Genomic DNA, 16,636 nt, shown 5'->3' with positions numbered 1-16,636 from the left:
CCTCTCCTCCCCCCCCCCCCCTTCTCTTTCATCGTTCCAGCTTCACTAACAACGCACTGTGATGGAGCCGAGAAAGTGCGCGAAGGTAGCAACGAGTACCTAATGTTTCAGTTTACGAAGCATTCAGTGGCATTGCCAGTGGAGGAGTAGGAGGATGTTTGGGCTTTGAGTGTGTCTGAGTGGGACTTATTCCCACTCGGAACAGCAGCTTTCCGGGATCCGCGCACTCCGACAACCCGAGAGCATGTGGAGCCTTTGTTCTTGGTAAAGGATAGTAGATAGACTAAGTGTCCTATCCTCCCTGATAATCCTCGTGTGGTGTTCCGGGGCACAGCTAGGGCTTCCTTCCCTCCATAGACGTACATGTTTGACTCTTCCACTGGAGATTATAAAGCTAACCTGATCGTTAAATGGGCAGTTATTTGTACAGTGTCAATAACAATGCACATTCCCGAATAATTATTAATGAATCAATCCTTATCTGTTCTCACTCTCCACCCTACAACACACTTCTGGATGCAACCACTATTCCACAACCACTATTCCACTATTCTTCACAACCAATCTTCCCATAATCCCCCCCCCCCCCCAGCTTCTATTTCTAGTTTAAAAATTCAGTCCATGTGTTCTGGTTGTACCTGTAGCCGGAGTAATGATATTTACCTTATTATTAGTGTATGTATAGATCTTACGTGGGTGGGTGGGGGGGTTGAGTGGGGTCGGAGACCATAGGCAGACGGACCTGCCGGACCGGTTGTAAGAGACCACAGACTGTCTGGTAGGAGCAGTTCCTGAACACTTAGTAATAATAATACTTTTTATTTAAGCAGAAGTACATATGTGATACATAGGGTAGAAGAGTATAGGATACAACTATGGGGACTGACGGTTGAGCAAACAGCGCTCGGGTCTCGTAATCCTAGGGTACGGGGATCGATCCCCGGCGATGGCGGAAACAAATGGGCAGAGTTTCTTTCACCCTGATGCACCTGTTCACTTAGCAGTAAATAGATGCCTGGGAGTTAGACAGCTGCTACGGGCTGCTTCCTGGGGGGTGGGGGATCACTTGATTGATAGTTGCGCAGGCTTAAGTAACTAATCAATTGTTGATTGACAGAGGCGGGCCGAAAGAGCCAGAGCTCAACCCCCCGCAAGCACAACTAGGTGAATACAAGAAGAATGCAGTAATGTATAGGTAAGGCAAGTACTATGCCTAAAGCCACTAATACTTATCTCTGATACTTTATGGGTAGAATGGGAGGAGGAGGAGGAGGGGAAAGCGGGAGGAGGAGGGGGAAGCGGGAGGAGGAGGAGGAGGGGGAAGCGGGAGGAGGAGGAGGAGGAAGCGGGAGGAGGAGGAGGAGGGGGAAGCGGGAGGAGGAGGAGGAGGAAGCGGGAGGAGGAGGAGGAAGCGGAAGGAGAGAAAGGACTAAAGGAGGGAGGAGGAGTAGGAGGCGGCGGCGGCCCTGAACAAGGTGCATAAAGAAGTGGAGAAAGGTTAAAAAAAACTATGTACAAAAATTATATATATATTTTTTTATATCTGCTAATTTAGTAGTGTGATGGCGACGTTTTAGACTAAATTCGCATGGAAACCTGTTCTTTAAGATAATGAGACGTCACGTGTTTCATACCGGAGCAACAGACACCATTACAAGAAGAGTTGGTCAGGTTTACCAGGAAGAACGAACAGTTGCCATACTCAAAGAAATTCACAATGGCAACCATGTGCTCCGAAAAAAATCTTTAATCAGCTATCATTTAATACATGTTTGAATATTACGAGTTATTATGCAGAATATTTGGATTGTTTAAAGCTGAAGACGCTGTCAGTCGCTGGGAGGCCAACATAGGGAGATGCTCCTTTTTTTACAGCCGGGTTTTCCCGCCAATCTGGTCGACCCGCACATTGTTGCCAACCTTAGTTCATAGGTATTATGAAACATGTATTCCTTTAGAACATGTGCTCCTTTAGGTAGTTACACGTCTTGGTCGTAACAAATTTAGGAAGGTTGTTATGAGTAGCACTGTTAATAGTGATTGTTACTGCATCGTAATGCTGACGATAGGCTATTTGGATACAGCGATAATTTATGAAGTTATACCTGGAGTTTAGTGGCCTTAGGGTCGAAATACCTTCAACCTGTTTTCAGATTTTCTTAGGCGACTAATCTGAGCATCTAGTGTGCCATTTTTTTGCTCAGCAGCTGCCGCCCAGTTGGGTGGGTGTGGAGGTAGACTAGTAACTGCGTGACTCGCCATAGATATATACAGTTGTAAGCCTCTTCTAGAACCACTTCTGATGTAAAAAGATTAGTGATATGCATTTGTGTAAATGATTGTATGTATGTACACGTGTATGTAACGTTAACATTTGTGTAACTAGCTTCAAAAGATTGTCACTTGCTTAGCTACACGAACTATGGGCTTCATCTCCTGAACCGATGATGTGCCTCTGTAACCCTTTCCACCAGGGTTACTTCCAGGGTCACCTTTCCACCACCAATACGTCTGTACTCTTACGGAGACATTTGGCCACCTGGGAAGGTCATTATCAGGAACCTCCCCGATAATTTATCGTAATAACTGAAGATAAATTTACGGTTTGCGCCAAAGTTAGGCTTTGTTTGATTCCCGCCGCGGAAGACCAGAATAAAAGGTAGTGGGAGGGAGGAGGAGGCAGGGGAAAGATAATTACTATATACTGGAGTAATGGAATGGCCAACATGACACACACACTACGTTTAACTTTATTTATTTATTTATTTTTTTATTGCGGTACCGAAGTAGCCTATCGTTGTAGAATTTTCTGGTAAGATTTATATCAAATATAAATATGTGGACATTTACTATTGATACCACTGAATCAACTTTGGTCAGCTATTCCATTGTACTGTTATTTTTGTTCTTCGTGTATAGGCCTAAACAGAGATGTGTACTTCTGTATAGTAGTGCTACATGGGCTACACTGAGAGCTTGAGTTGTCTAAAGTTGATTTATTGGAGTTGTCTCGAATAAATCTTTAATTTGCTATACAAAACGTGAAACTGTGAAGGAGGTGTATAGGTGGAAACACCTCAATCACAGCGGACAACACCCATTATGGGCAAGGTAGTGGTCGAAGGAGAGAATCTTGACAAGAAATCAACAATTTCTATAAAATTAAGTGACCCTTGAGGCTCAGGCTTTGAAACGACAGGTGACCAGAGGAGTTGGAGTCTGCGACACGAGATAATTGCTGCTTAATCATTACCAAAAACACCGCCCTCACGTAAGGAACTTCCCAAATACAGTATGTGAACCATAACCCGTCCTCTTGAATAATACATAGAATTTTGTCGTCAAAATCCCCAACAGACAAAATATAATTTTTTTTTTTGCATTATCGCGGCTTGCAAAAGGTCACGTTTTCTATGCATAGGTTATCGGTTAGGTTAGGGCAATGTAGTACATTATTTTATGTACGTTAGACTTGGAATTGGCAGCATAAGTCTCTCATTTGGGTTAGAAAGTTTTTTGTCAAATGTAGATGTCGTAAAATCTCTTACTTTGTGTCTGCAAAAATATCGTATGGTTGAGGTTTGGCAGATTTTAATATCTCAGTTTGACAATTTGTTCGCTGGGGACAGTTGACTCAGCTGTACCTGTGTACAAATGATAGGATGAACAACCCAGCGTAGTTTTTTTCCTAGAGGATGATCTTGTACACTATATGTAGCTGTTATGACGAAATGTTTGTGAATGTCGATGCCTAATAAACTCGCCCACAGCCTCTTCCTGGTTCAGTGTCCGCGTGAATATTATCTATCACATGAGCTTACTTGTCGCTACAACCGTGTTGTAGCGACAGGCAGGTCATCTAATTGTTCTGATAAGCAGGTCGCTACACTTTTTGAGCTTAAACCTTTGAGCTTTTTGAGAATATTTGTAAAACACGTTTGTACACATACAGGTGGGACGATGACAATTGGCTAGCTTGCTATACAGTCCAGTTTCCATATCTCCCCCATTTGCCTGATGAGACCCCCATATTATCTCACTATCCTCACAATTCATCCTTCCCCTACAGGATGAGGTCGTGGGTGGCGGTGCTGGTGGTGCTGGTGACGGTGACGGCGGCGGAGAAGCTGGGCAACATAGAGGTCATCACCAGAGGGGAGCTGGGCCAGGAGGGTCACACGCCCCCCACAAGGTGAGGCACTGAAGGGGGGGGGGGTGGGAGATGACCTGGTGAGGGGGTTCTCTTGCACCTCCTACCACGTGATTATTATTATTAGTATAATATTTGCTTTCTGATGAACTTGCTTGAGTTAATGTAAGTGATGGACACTCTCACATTCTGATGATATCGACTACAGCGTCCTAAGACTGGTGCTCTCTACGGGCTGTGTATTGACTTGTGTAACGGTGAGTTATGTTGGTCTTTCCCTCTCTTCCTCCCTTGCTTTCCCTTCTAACCCTTCTTCCCTTCCCTACATGCCCTGTCCACCCACGGATACGGCGAGGGCAGTTTATTACCGTTCCTAATTACAGTATCCGGTCACAGGTTTTCTCATGGTTCTCGGCTGGTTCAGTCCCTGAGCCCCATTATGTGCCTCTGTAACCCTTTCCACCATAGCCCACAAGATGGGTATGGGGGGGGCATAATAAATGAACTAAACTTAACACTCTGCTGGGGCAGATGCCCAAGTTTCCTGAGAAGACTCCACCTCTTTGGTTTTAAAACTTCCTCGTTGGTTGAGAGTGCCAGGGCTTATGTCTAGTTCAAATTGATTGGATATAGTCCTAGTGAGTGGCGGAGTTTTCAAGAGCAGGAGAGCCTGAGAGGTGGAACCAGGACTCCACTTTACGAGACTAAAATATGGTCTGTGATCTTGGGGGTGCTTGAGCAATGTGGGTGGCTAACCAGGAGGCCACAAACACAGGTTTTGAAGCAGTATAAAGGTATTTGTCCGAGTTCCCTGTACAATTTGTAGTCCATTATCCATGCCTCTTAAGGATAGGCTATCTCTATCTTAGGGATTAATCTATTTTTCGCATTATATAAAGTTCTGTTAAATTATTTTATACATATTTTTGCCCTTAATTCTGTCTTAGATCTTGAATTGCTTTCAACATCACCTGTGATCTTATGAATATTTTTGAGTAAATATATTCCTCTTGTAATTCATGAAATAAATGCAGAAGGAATTCCATTCATCCAGTAAGTATTAAAATATTGAATCTCCAAAGCACTTGGTATTAGTTGACTGATCTCTCAATTCAATTAGCCTAATCATCAAAGTTAAAGGAGTGGTGACGGCATTTGTTTTGAAGACATTCCGCATGTTGACACATTCCTTTGCAATAAATAAGAACATTATAGTTTGTGTTTTGTTGTTATTATTATTTATTATTATTATTATTATTGCAGTTCTCTGGTTCTGGGTGACAGTGAGGCAAGATTACGTGTTAAAAATGACCCCCCGCCGCCTCCTCCAATCAGCTACCTGCCTCCGGTACAGGTATGTGTCAAGTACACTCCAGGCTTCCCTAAGGCACACTCCTTCCCTCCCTGTCAGGTTCACTGTCTCATTCTCCAGGTACACGCTGCTGCCCTCCCCAGGTACGCACTGCTGCCCTCCCCAGGTACGCACTGCTGCCCTCCCCAGGTACGCACTGCTGCCCTCCCCAGGTACACACTGGTGCCCTCCCCAGGTACACACTGGTGCCCTCCCCAGGTACGCACTGCTGCCCTCCCCAGGTACGCACTGCTGCCCTCCCCAGGTACGCACTGCTGCCCTCCCCATTATACAGCATAGTTATGTGGAAATTGCAAGTCCATTCTATGGTAGAATTTGTTTACATACAAATGTTTGATTGTCTTTCCAAATGTAGAAAAAGATTCATATGAAAGACCGAGAGATGAAGTGATTAAATGAAAAGACACTATTCTATGGAGGTGCCTTTTTACCTTTTGGCAGTTAAAGTCAGAGGAAGAGAAGAGCAGGAGGGAAACCTTCCTTTTGTTCCCTGTGCTGAGATACAGGGAAATTGCTGAAAATTACAGGGAAATTTTCTGGAAATTATCTTCTTAAAATTATCTGCTAGATATAAGGACTTGCCAGAAACGCTATGCGTGCTAGTGGCTTTATAAGAATGTAAAAGCATCATTATTACTTTGTACTCTCTTAACCCCTAATGTACCTTCTTGTATATAAATACATAAATAAAAAGATAGGAAGTGTAGCAGCACCAAGAGAAAGTACTTAATGTTGCAAACGATGAGCCACAGTAACCTGGGTGAAGATATGATGACCATATATAGCCGTGCGACCATTATCAAGTCACATGACTTAATAATTGGTCCACAATGGACCGAAACATGGTCTTTTCTTCATTTTGTGATGTATGGGTTCGGTCATCACACATTGTGACCCCCTAGCAAGTAATCTTATGTAAGCAACAGTAGCCTCAGTGACCATCCATTTCTTCCAGACGCCGTTGCCCATTGAGCCAACTGGGGTGCCTGGAGGAGTACCTGGGGTGGCACCTGGAGGGGTGTATGTCCCCCCGGTCTTCACCCCGGTGGCAGCACCCTCCCCAGGCCAGGCCCCGACCGGCCTCTACGGACCCCCGCCCCAGGAGTCATTCGCTAGCTTGGACAACTCCCCTGTGGCTGTCGGAGGTGAGATGTGGATGTTGTTTAAGATTCGCTACCCGGAACAAAAAGTTCCAAGTAGCACGGGCTATGGTGAGCCCGTAGTAACCCGTGAGATGTGGAAAGGAGCAGCAGTTGAATTTAAGGAAGCATATCTGTGAATATTAAAAATTGTTCAATGTCAACCAAACTTTTTTTTTTACTAGTTGTATATGAAAAGGGCTGCAACTGTTCAACGTTTCCATATCGCAGCCTAAATAGAAAAGGAGAAATATTTTTTTCATAGAATTTTACACATTTTCAACAATTTACTACAACAAGTTTCAAATTAAATAATTTGTGACCCTATTCTATCCCATTAGCATATAATAAAGGATTTGTATTACTGGATTTTCCAAAATATGTTTAGTTTGACTAATACAAATAGTCAAAGTTCCCCCCAAACATAATGCAAATATATCATGTTTATTACTACTAATAAAATCAATAAATGAACTTAGGAAAAAATGCTTCTTACAGATTGTAGAGACGTAAACTCTACATATAAAGTGTAAGGTTCATGTAAATTGAGTAAAAAATGAGTAGTAGTAGTTACGTTTGTTCCTTGAAAGAAAGTAATGAAGAAATGAAATCTAAGGTGCTGCCATCTGTGGCTGAGGTTGACATCAACCAATTTCCTCTAAAATTGACACCCTTACAGAAAAGAATTACCTGCAGTCAGGTGTATAAGTTTCATGCAAATCGCATGATAAACAAATGAGAAAAAACAAAAAAGTTTTTTTTAATTTTTTTTTTTTTTAACTAATTTTTTTATTTTTGTTGTTATATGCTATTGTGATAGCTGAGAGTCAGACATGATTTCAGTTGACACTTGCGCTTGATGTTAATTTTTTAACTTTTTGGCAATTTTTTGACACATAATTAAATATTTTTTTCTCCCTTCCTATTTATGCTACGATGCTGAGACTTGGACCAGTTGAAGCCAATTTGATATACAACTAGTCAAAAAAGTTTTATTGAAATCGAACAAGTTTTCATTTATTGTATATTTTGCAGATACTGTATGCCCCCTTAAGGCAGATAGGGAAATACCTGCTTGGCCTGACCTCTAATTTGCTTCTTGGGTGGAAAGGGAGGGATTAATATGGGAAAGGGTGTAATCTCCCACAGGTGCAGGAAAGGGCCGTTGTTGTCTCTTGGTATAAATTATAAATCTGATGCATTCTTGAGTTCAGTTCCAGTTTTAGTTATCCATTTGGAAGAATGTTAACCTTCAATAAAGAAACTCTGGATCCTTTGCTTCTGTGCAAGGGTTAAGATGAACCGGCCTAAGCATTTTCATACCAATTTGACCATTAATTTCAGTAACTTAATCAATGACGCTTGAACCACAAAGATACTTAAGAGAGAACTTAATCTTCTGAGCGTCGTTGTTTTATTTTGAAATTATAAAGTTTTCATTGTATTATATATGATTGCAATTTTATATTTGAGTACAAACTAACAGAAATTTGATCAAACTTGGCCGATCCAAAACCTGGCCGATCCTAATTTAACCTAACATAACTTAGTCAGTAATTTATGTTCTTAATATACTAATAGATTATTATTGTTAGAAAAACTACTCAGGAAAGAAATACATAATTTGAAAATAATGAAAATCATTCAGCCTCTTAGGCAAATCAGGCTTTGCATACTAGGCTAAGTAGTTCATACTGGCTGTTAGGTACAACATTCTATTACATTATATTATAATATATATACACTTATATACATACATACATACATACATACATACATACATACATACATACATACATACAGTATATACAGTTTCTAAGCAAAAATTTTTCAACCATGTCACACAGAAGTAAAACTGTGTAAAGTATTTCATCCAGTTCACCTGGTTCCCTTGGCCCAGGTATCGGCATCAACCCTGGGGTATCTACCAACATTGGTGGGGAATATGATGAGACATACGTGGACACTAGCGATGACACGGAATCACGTCCAGAAGGGTTCCTCTCCAGTCTGAGGAACTCCAAATTTGCTGTGCTCGGTGGGGTGCTGGGTGCCAAGGCTGCCGTGGCACAGGGCTTCAAGAATGCCAAGGAGTCCTTCGTGTCGGGTAAGTGCAGAGGGCAAATCAACTTTGCCTGGTGAGCACATCCTCATTAATACAGTAGATGACCATAACTAGTGTTGATTATTGCATTAGAAATGTAATCAGTATTTTCATTCACAGCATGTAAGTTAAAGAGGGAGTTGGGGTGAGAGGTTCGTCTTCTGTATCAAGCAGGTGTAGCTTCTAGTGATTCATTCACATGAGTATTTTAATATTTTACTATACTGTACGTTTTCCGCTGTAATCGTATCTCTTTTGATCAGGCTGCTCTTTCGGTTCAAGTAAATGTATATTCATAATGATCTTTAAGTTTTGTATAAACACTTATGATAATAAAAATGAAGCAAAATGTACATATTGGCAGTGAGTAGAAAGTAATTACCATGTAAGGAAGGTAAGGTTCCAGGGTAGTTAAATCTGTTTGTATGGTCTCCTTTTATATTATTTTATATTGTTCTTACACTTTTAGTTAATTTATTTAATTTAAATTAGTAAATTTAGAGCATTTTACAACAATCTAGTTCATTGTGTTGCACAGTGTACATGGTTTGATTCTATACAGCATAGACAAAAGCAGTTCCCCAAATCAAATCAAAATCGTACTGTATTAAAAATGAGCAGTAAGTTTACTTCTCGATTGTTACAATAACAAATGTTGGTGTTGTACTGTGGCAGGCATCACCAGTGCCGTCGCAGCCAAGAGTGCCGCTTTCAGCAGCCTCAAGTCTGGCACGAGTTCTAACCAAGACAGTTACGAGAATGATGATGGTGAGACCTATGGCGTTGGGCAGTACCAAGAGGACAATGATGGTGGAAAGTACCAGGGAAGCTATGGCAGTGGACAGTACCAGGGAAGCTATGGCAGTGGACAGTACCAGGGAAGTTATGGTGCTGGAGAATATCAAGGAAACCTTGGCAGTGGACAATACCAGGGAAACCTTGGCAGTGGACAATACCAGGGAAACCTTGGCAGTGGACAATACCAGGGAAACCTTGGCAGTGGACAATACCAGGGAAACCTTGGCAGTGGACAATACCAGGGAAACCTTGGCAGTGGACAATACCAGGGAAGTTACAGCGGTGGAGAGTATCAAGGAAATCTTGGGAGTGGTTCTAGTGACGGGCTGGTAGAAGTTGGCGGAGGGGCTGTGACACCAGTGACACCGGTTCCTCTTCCGGTCAGCACATACCCTATCTACCCTCCATATCCACAGCCTGTCTACTCTAAACCCATCTACTCTCTGGCACTCTACCCTGTTGAGCCAGTCTACCGTCCCACTTTTGTGAGTATGACTACATTTTCTGTGGATAATGGATTTTTCTCATAATAGGTCTCACATTATTGTTGTTATTATTAATATTGTATTTAAGAGCTAGACAAATACTGTACTGTACTTCAATACATGATGCCTTTTATCACTTTTGTTGATGGGTTTTTTAGTGGTGTGATCATAAACCCTTGTAACAAGTCCTGAACAGGGTGAGAGTTGGTAAATATTTAGTGTTTGCCTCTGCGTACTCAGCAATAACTAGGGATCTGTAAAATTATTAAAGGAAAGTACTCTGGGAAATGTAAGTAAGGTACAGCATTAAATGAGCTGTGGGAGAGCGAGCACATAACATGCATACAAGAGTTATGAGTTGTGAGCTCAACTACTAAACAGTTTTGCTCAGTGTACGTCTTCATAACAGAGTCAAAATGATTATACTGTAACATTATTACTACCATGATCCTCCTGAGCTCCAGGTGGTCAACCTGTATCCCCTGGGGTCCCCCTAAAACTCTGTGGTCTTAAGAATTAGCTTTCTGTTTCCAAAACAGTAGATGGCAACCGTGTGATGGAACACTATTGCAAAAACTTTAAATGTAACTACTGAACTACGAACATGCCAGTTGGGAAAGTGTTTGCAATTATTTATATTTTAAGAATATGATTGAAGCATTTAATGAGGAACTTTGAAGATAGAAAGGGAAGCACTTTTTGAGACAAGCTGCACATAATGTTACTGATCCAAAACATATATACAGGTGCTGTATATGTGAATGTCGATTAGTTTGTGTCAGTACTGTAGTATAAAAAAATCTCATTTACACCAGAGTTTTGTGCCTTCTTGATATCCTTATCCCTAGTAACGTAATCTCTGTCTGCCAATCTTTGTTTTAGACTCCCAAAGTCATCCATGGGATCTGTCGGTGGAGCTGGCAAGGCTGGGTTGTCCCTTGAAAACAATGGTGAACAGCAGTGAGTCTTTTTCTGACCCACAATTGGCCACTAGAAGATTGTACTGTACAAGCCCTTTAATAAATATTGACAATACTAGATGAGCAATATGGGTCACTCGCTATGCAACAACACGTACCTATATATAGTTAGGGAAAAATCTAAGTAGTTTGTTGTCATATGTTCTTATTTCAAGAACAGTCCATGTGTCCAGAATTTTGTCCGTGTGTGTGTGTTTTTTTTTTTTTGTGCCCCTTCTTACAAGATCTCTACGGATCTCTATGTAAAAGCTTAGATGATTTATTATGCAGGACCTTCCCATGTAAAAACATACTTCCTTTCTGATATTATAGTGTTTCTTTCCAGGTACTCTTATTTTGTGCATCAAAATATTATTTGCCCTGTTCTCTGGAAACCTCATTTTGCACAAACACATCTTGGAACCATTTGTTTAGTATTTCACATGTTTCAGTCTGATTCTGTCTCCCATTTTCAGTCTTTTGATTTGTCTTTCATGTTCAGTTTTCTTTTGTATGTTTGTGAAGAAACCATCACCATTTATTGACAACAAGTGCACTATTCATGTGCTAGCAGTTCCTCTATCAACAGCCACATGAAATTCTTGTTGTAGGCAGGAAATTCAATCCACTTGGAAAGCGGTGTGAAAAAGTTATTAAGGGAAAAGGCCACTTTTGTACCATTTCAAATCTATGGCTACAAAAGATGCAGCAAATAGCCGAAAGGGCTAAGCACTTGCCTCTTACCTCAGGAAATATGCACATAATCATATCCATATGGTTTGACTGTAATTGTCTTCCTCAATTTATGTTATCAAGTATCTGGTGCATCACTACTCAGCAAAAAGGGAATATTATGAAACCTGTTTCCATAATCAGAAAAGAGAGCTCCTGAGTGCTTAATTGTTAGTGTTCACCTAGCCAGGCTTATGAATTGTCCATAACCCAGTTACATTTAGTTTTCACAAACCAGGGTTATGTTGTTAACGTGTGTGGTTTGGGGGCCATACATATATCTATAGATGTAAATTCTCGCTTGGTGGCTCTGTTCCAATTCCCTAATGTTTTAATGTGCCGTTATGTACATTATTCAGCTTTTAAGTCTGTCCCTATATTTTTTTTTCTTTCTCTCAAAACCTAACTTCCAGACTGAGCTTCAAGTATCTACTCTGCCTCAAGCTTTGCATTCAGGCTTGCTTCTAGTAAATTCTCTTCCTCAACTTATCTTTTTAGCTTTAGCTTAAATTGTTCCAACTTAGCTTCCAGCCTTATCTTCAAGCATTTATTCCTTCAGCGTTGCTTCTGCCTTGAGCTTTAAAAATTTTCTCCTAAAACATGGCTTTCAACTTTCATTTTCTCCCGCAAATACAGCTTGCATCATTAAGCATTTTCTCCTACTATATAGCTTTCAGCTTCAGCTTGGACAAGGGGTGAATGAGCGGAAGGGCATCATTCCTACCATTGCCGCTTCCCCTCATCTCCCACGTTCTTCCATCGCTTTCAGAACCCCTTCGCCAGCATTCAAGCTAAAGTAGAGGGCATCAAAGCTAAGGTGGAGGGCATTGCACAAGCTAAGGCAGCGGCAGTAGTTGGTGCCATTGCCAAGTTCGAGGCAGCCAAGGCAAACCTGAAGAACAAGTTCACATCTGGATTCCAGAAAGGCGTCACAACCTACCAGTCAAATCCAACCAAACCAATTTACCCGTCCTACCAGGTTAACTTGGCTAAGCCAAATTCCCAGACCTATTCAGATAAAACCTACCCAACTAAGCCAACCAATCCGACTAATCCAACCTCTCCAGTTAATCTGACCTACCAGACAAACCAGACTAATCAAAGTTACTCAACCAACCAGAGTTATTCAACTAAGTCGACCTACCCACTCTCCCAAGGAGGACTCAGAGTGAAGGTGAGTTTGTAATGAGTGTGTGTGAGTACTCCTCTGTGCTTGCAGGAATTATGCTCTAGCTCCTGGGTCCTGTCTCTCGATCATTAATCATCCAATGTATGTGTGTGTATTTGCATATCTCGCCTGGCGTATCCATAGTTGCATGATTGAGCTTCACTTCCTGGACTTCCTCAATGTTTATTTGGCTGGTGCACACTAGGTATCCATCAGTCATAGGAGACTATGAAGTTGTGCTCTGGTTGTCTGCCTGGAGTGGCCTCTCCCGGGCACAAAGCCAGGGTACTTGTTGCATTAGTGTAGCACTGTCCAGTTTCCTCAGGCTTTCAGTGTATCAGTCTACTTAATTTATGAACTTTTTCAGTCAGTTCAGTTGTCCCTTCTTTCCCTATAACATATACATTATTATTTTTATCGAGTGATTTTTACAGATAAAATGAGGCATAAAATGCTTGTAAGGCATATGTTACAGTAATAGAAATTGGCATACATTTGTTTTAAGACATATTAGGGGTGCAGAATCCAAATGTGCTGTATTGCCATTCTAAATTATTTTTTTTTACCTCTAAAATTGCTAAAAAAAGAGAGATGGGTGGCAAATTCTCAAATCACACTGTACATTAAGTTTTGTCTATTGTGCAAATTTGATGTCTGTATCTTAATGTTTTTGACAATGTAGATTTCAGTAGCCAAAAAAATTTTGTAACTAGTTTTAATGGTTTAAATATTGCTATTGCATATTTGATTAAGATAACTGCACTAAGTGTTAATGACATTCTAAAATAGTGGTGGATAATCGTTTCCAGCTTTGTTATTGAATATTTTGCTTTGATGTACGTAGACTTATTTTTAATGCTTTTTCATTAATGTAATGAGGTGATATAGCTATATCAAGGTTTCTTATACAGTAATGAGTTTTTTTTTATCATCCAAAGCTTCCAAATCTCTATCCAGAATGTCTAAATCCCTATCCCTAACTCTGCTTGCATTCAATGTGTTTTATCCAAGTGATTACCCTCAGTGGTTCTCCTGGTTGACCATTGGAATCACACCTAGACGATTGTTGCTTTTTAAATGTTGAAAGTCCTTAAGCTGTTTAATCATTACCATCTGACTATCCTGTAGTTCTTCTTATGTCAACAACATTTTTTCCCTTTTTCTTATTTCTCTGATCTGTATTTTCAATGGTACCCCTTTTGGTATTTAATGTGTTGAACTGTGTCAGCAGTTCTAGTGTTAATAATGACCACATTGCTGTACAGAGTTTCATCATTGTTGCAATGGCACAATTGTAATTTTCATTGAGTCTCTTAATATTGGTAATTATTCCTATTCGAGGATATAAACAGCTAATACAGTGTCATTTAACTGCCACAAATATTATGTACATTAATGTAAACATACTAACTCTACACACACAACATACTCGCCAGCCGGTAAAGCAGAAGGCGCCAAAGATCATCTTGAGAAAGTATTGGGGTCAACAAAGGTGACAGGTCAGGATATATCAACATAATTTGCATATTTTATACGAGTTGAACTCGTACAATTTGACAATTAAAATATCTGGACCCAAGAAATACAATGTTTTCATAACACACATGATTGCAAAATTAAAAAAATTCCAGCATCGAATGTACTGTAATGAAATTCACATTTTCTTGGTGGACCTCTTTTGTAGTTCTCTGGAACAGACAGCCTCCACAGGGTCCATTCTAGAAAAAATTATATTCTTAAGAACAAAACGGTGTTCAAATTAAGTTCTTAAGTTATATTTTCACAAATGTTAATTTGTCTGCACAGCTGAATATCTAAAACAATTTATAGTAATGATTTTTTTCAATTATTTTTACAACCATACATGCAAAATGTCATGACAAAGCGAGGTGCAATAGTTTTCAATATACTGTAGTATATATCGTAAGAATAAACAGAATTGCAAAAATTATGAAATGCATGAAAGGGATTTTTGACATTTATTTTTCCATGCAGGCATTGCCCAAGGTGAGGGCACCTTTCTACGCCGTCCAGCCTGTTTACCTTTACTCATATGGCCGCCGCCCGTGGTAGCATCTCCAAGAGGAGCTGCAGACACTTTGCAAGGTGAAGGTTCCTTGCTACACTTTCCAACTGTCTACTCCTACAGCTGCCACCCATGGTAGCACCTTCTGCAGGAGCAGTGGTAGAGCAGCTGTGGTCAACTTGTGATGCCCCATGTTTGTCATGCCTAGCTTTGTGTAACAAATGACACAATTTTCACATAATTGAGTGATGTCATCAGCAAGTGACATCATTGAGGAAAGGTATCAACTTAAACTTAGTTCATTTGCTGATATTTTGTCAGGGATTCATATATATTTTGAATAAAATACATACTTTAACTAGTTTTAGCTCTTAAGGAATTACAGTACTGTATTAAGTTTTATCGACAAAATTATAATGTAAAACTATTATATAGTATTTTTTTTCATATTTCTCCAATATATGGCTCAGGTATCGGATTTGGGATGTTTGGGATATTTTGAAAACTGCAGGGGGGTTTGTGCAAAATGTGACCCACCGCCACTTTCAGTAATTGGCATATTTTCGGTATAAAAAGTTGGAATTTCAAACTGCGAATAGGTGCAGAGAGCCAGAATTTGGCTCCAAAATATGGCTCATGTATCGGATTTTGGATGTTTGGGATATTTTGAAATTTGCAGGCAGGGTGTGGGCAAAATGTGACCCACCGCCACTTTCAGTAATTGGGATATTTTCGGTATAAAAACTAGTAATTTCAAACTGCAAATAGGTGCAGAGAGCCAGAATTTGGGTCCAAAATATGGCTCAGGTATCGGATTTGGGATGTTTGGGATATTTTGAAAACTGCAGGGGGGTTTGGGCAAAATGTGACCCACCGCCACTTTCAGTAATTGGCATATTTTCGGTATAAAAAGTCGGAATTTCAAACTGTGAATAGGTGCAGAGAGCCAGAATTTGGGTCCAAAATATGGCTCAGGTATTGGATTTGGGATGTTTGTGATAATTTGAAAACTGCAGGGGGGGGGGGGGGGGGGGGGTGTGGGCAAAATGTGACCCACCGCCGCTTTCAGTAATTGGCATATTTTCAGTATAAAAAGTTGGAATTTCAAACTGCGAATAGGTGCAGAGAGCCAGAATTTGGCTCCAAAATATGGCTCATGTATTGGATTTTGGATGTTTGGGATATTTTGAAATTTGCAGGCGGGGTGTGGGCAAAATGTGACCCACCGCCACTTTCAGTTATTGGGATATTTTCGGTATAAAAACTAGGAATTTCAAACTGCAAATAGGTGCAGAGAGCCAGAATTTGGGTCCAAAATATGGCTCGGGTATCGGATTTGGGATGTTTGGGATATTTTGAAAACTGCAGGGGGGTTTGGGCAAAATGTGACCCACCGCCACTTTCAGTAATTGGCATATTTGAGGTTTAAAATTAGGAATTTCAAACTGCGAATAGGTGCAGAGAGCCAGAATTTGGGTTCAAAATATGACTCAGGTATTGGATTTGGGATGTTTGTGATAATTTGAAAACTGCAGGGGGGGGGGGCAAAATGTGACCCACCGCCGCTTTCAGTAATTGGCATATTTTCGGTATAAAAAGTTGGAATTTCAAACTGGGAATAGGTGCAGAGAGCCAGAATTTGGGTCCAAAATATGGCTCAGGTATCGGATTTGGGATGTTTGGGATATTTTGAAAACTGCAGT

General features: G+C 40.6%; 1 protein-coding gene across 1 annotated transcript in view; it reads left to right on the top strand.

Moving 5' to 3' along the window:
* The window catches only part of LOC138349513 (uncharacterized), a 26,203-nt gene extending 10,840 nt beyond the window's left edge, over positions 1-15,363 (top strand). The window contains exons 2-8 of the mRNA XM_045769998.2: positions 4,070-4,192; positions 5,414-5,504; positions 6,478-6,667; positions 8,562-8,768; positions 9,441-10,048; positions 12,509-12,913; positions 14,903-15,363. Coding sequence (XP_045625954.2) covers positions 4,070-4,192; positions 5,414-5,504; positions 6,478-6,667; positions 8,562-8,768; positions 9,441-10,048; positions 12,509-12,913; positions 14,903-14,980 — 1,702 coding nt within the window. The 3' untranslated portion in view covers positions 14,981-15,363. The remainder of the gene's footprint in view (positions 1-4,069; positions 4,193-5,413; positions 5,505-6,477; positions 6,668-8,561; positions 8,769-9,440; positions 10,049-12,508; positions 12,914-14,902) is intronic.
* Positions 15,364-16,636: the final 1,273 nt, after the last annotated feature.

The sequence above is a fragment of the Procambarus clarkii genome, chromosome 92 (genome assembly GCF_040958095.1).
Source record: "Procambarus clarkii isolate CNS0578487 chromosome 92, FALCON_Pclarkii_2.0, whole genome shotgun sequence".
NCBI classification, from domain to species: domain Eukaryota; kingdom Metazoa; phylum Arthropoda; class Malacostraca; order Decapoda; family Cambaridae; genus Procambarus; species Procambarus clarkii.
The sequence above is the reverse complement of the archived record's forward strand: the minus strand, read 5'-3'. Positions and strand labels throughout refer to the sequence as shown.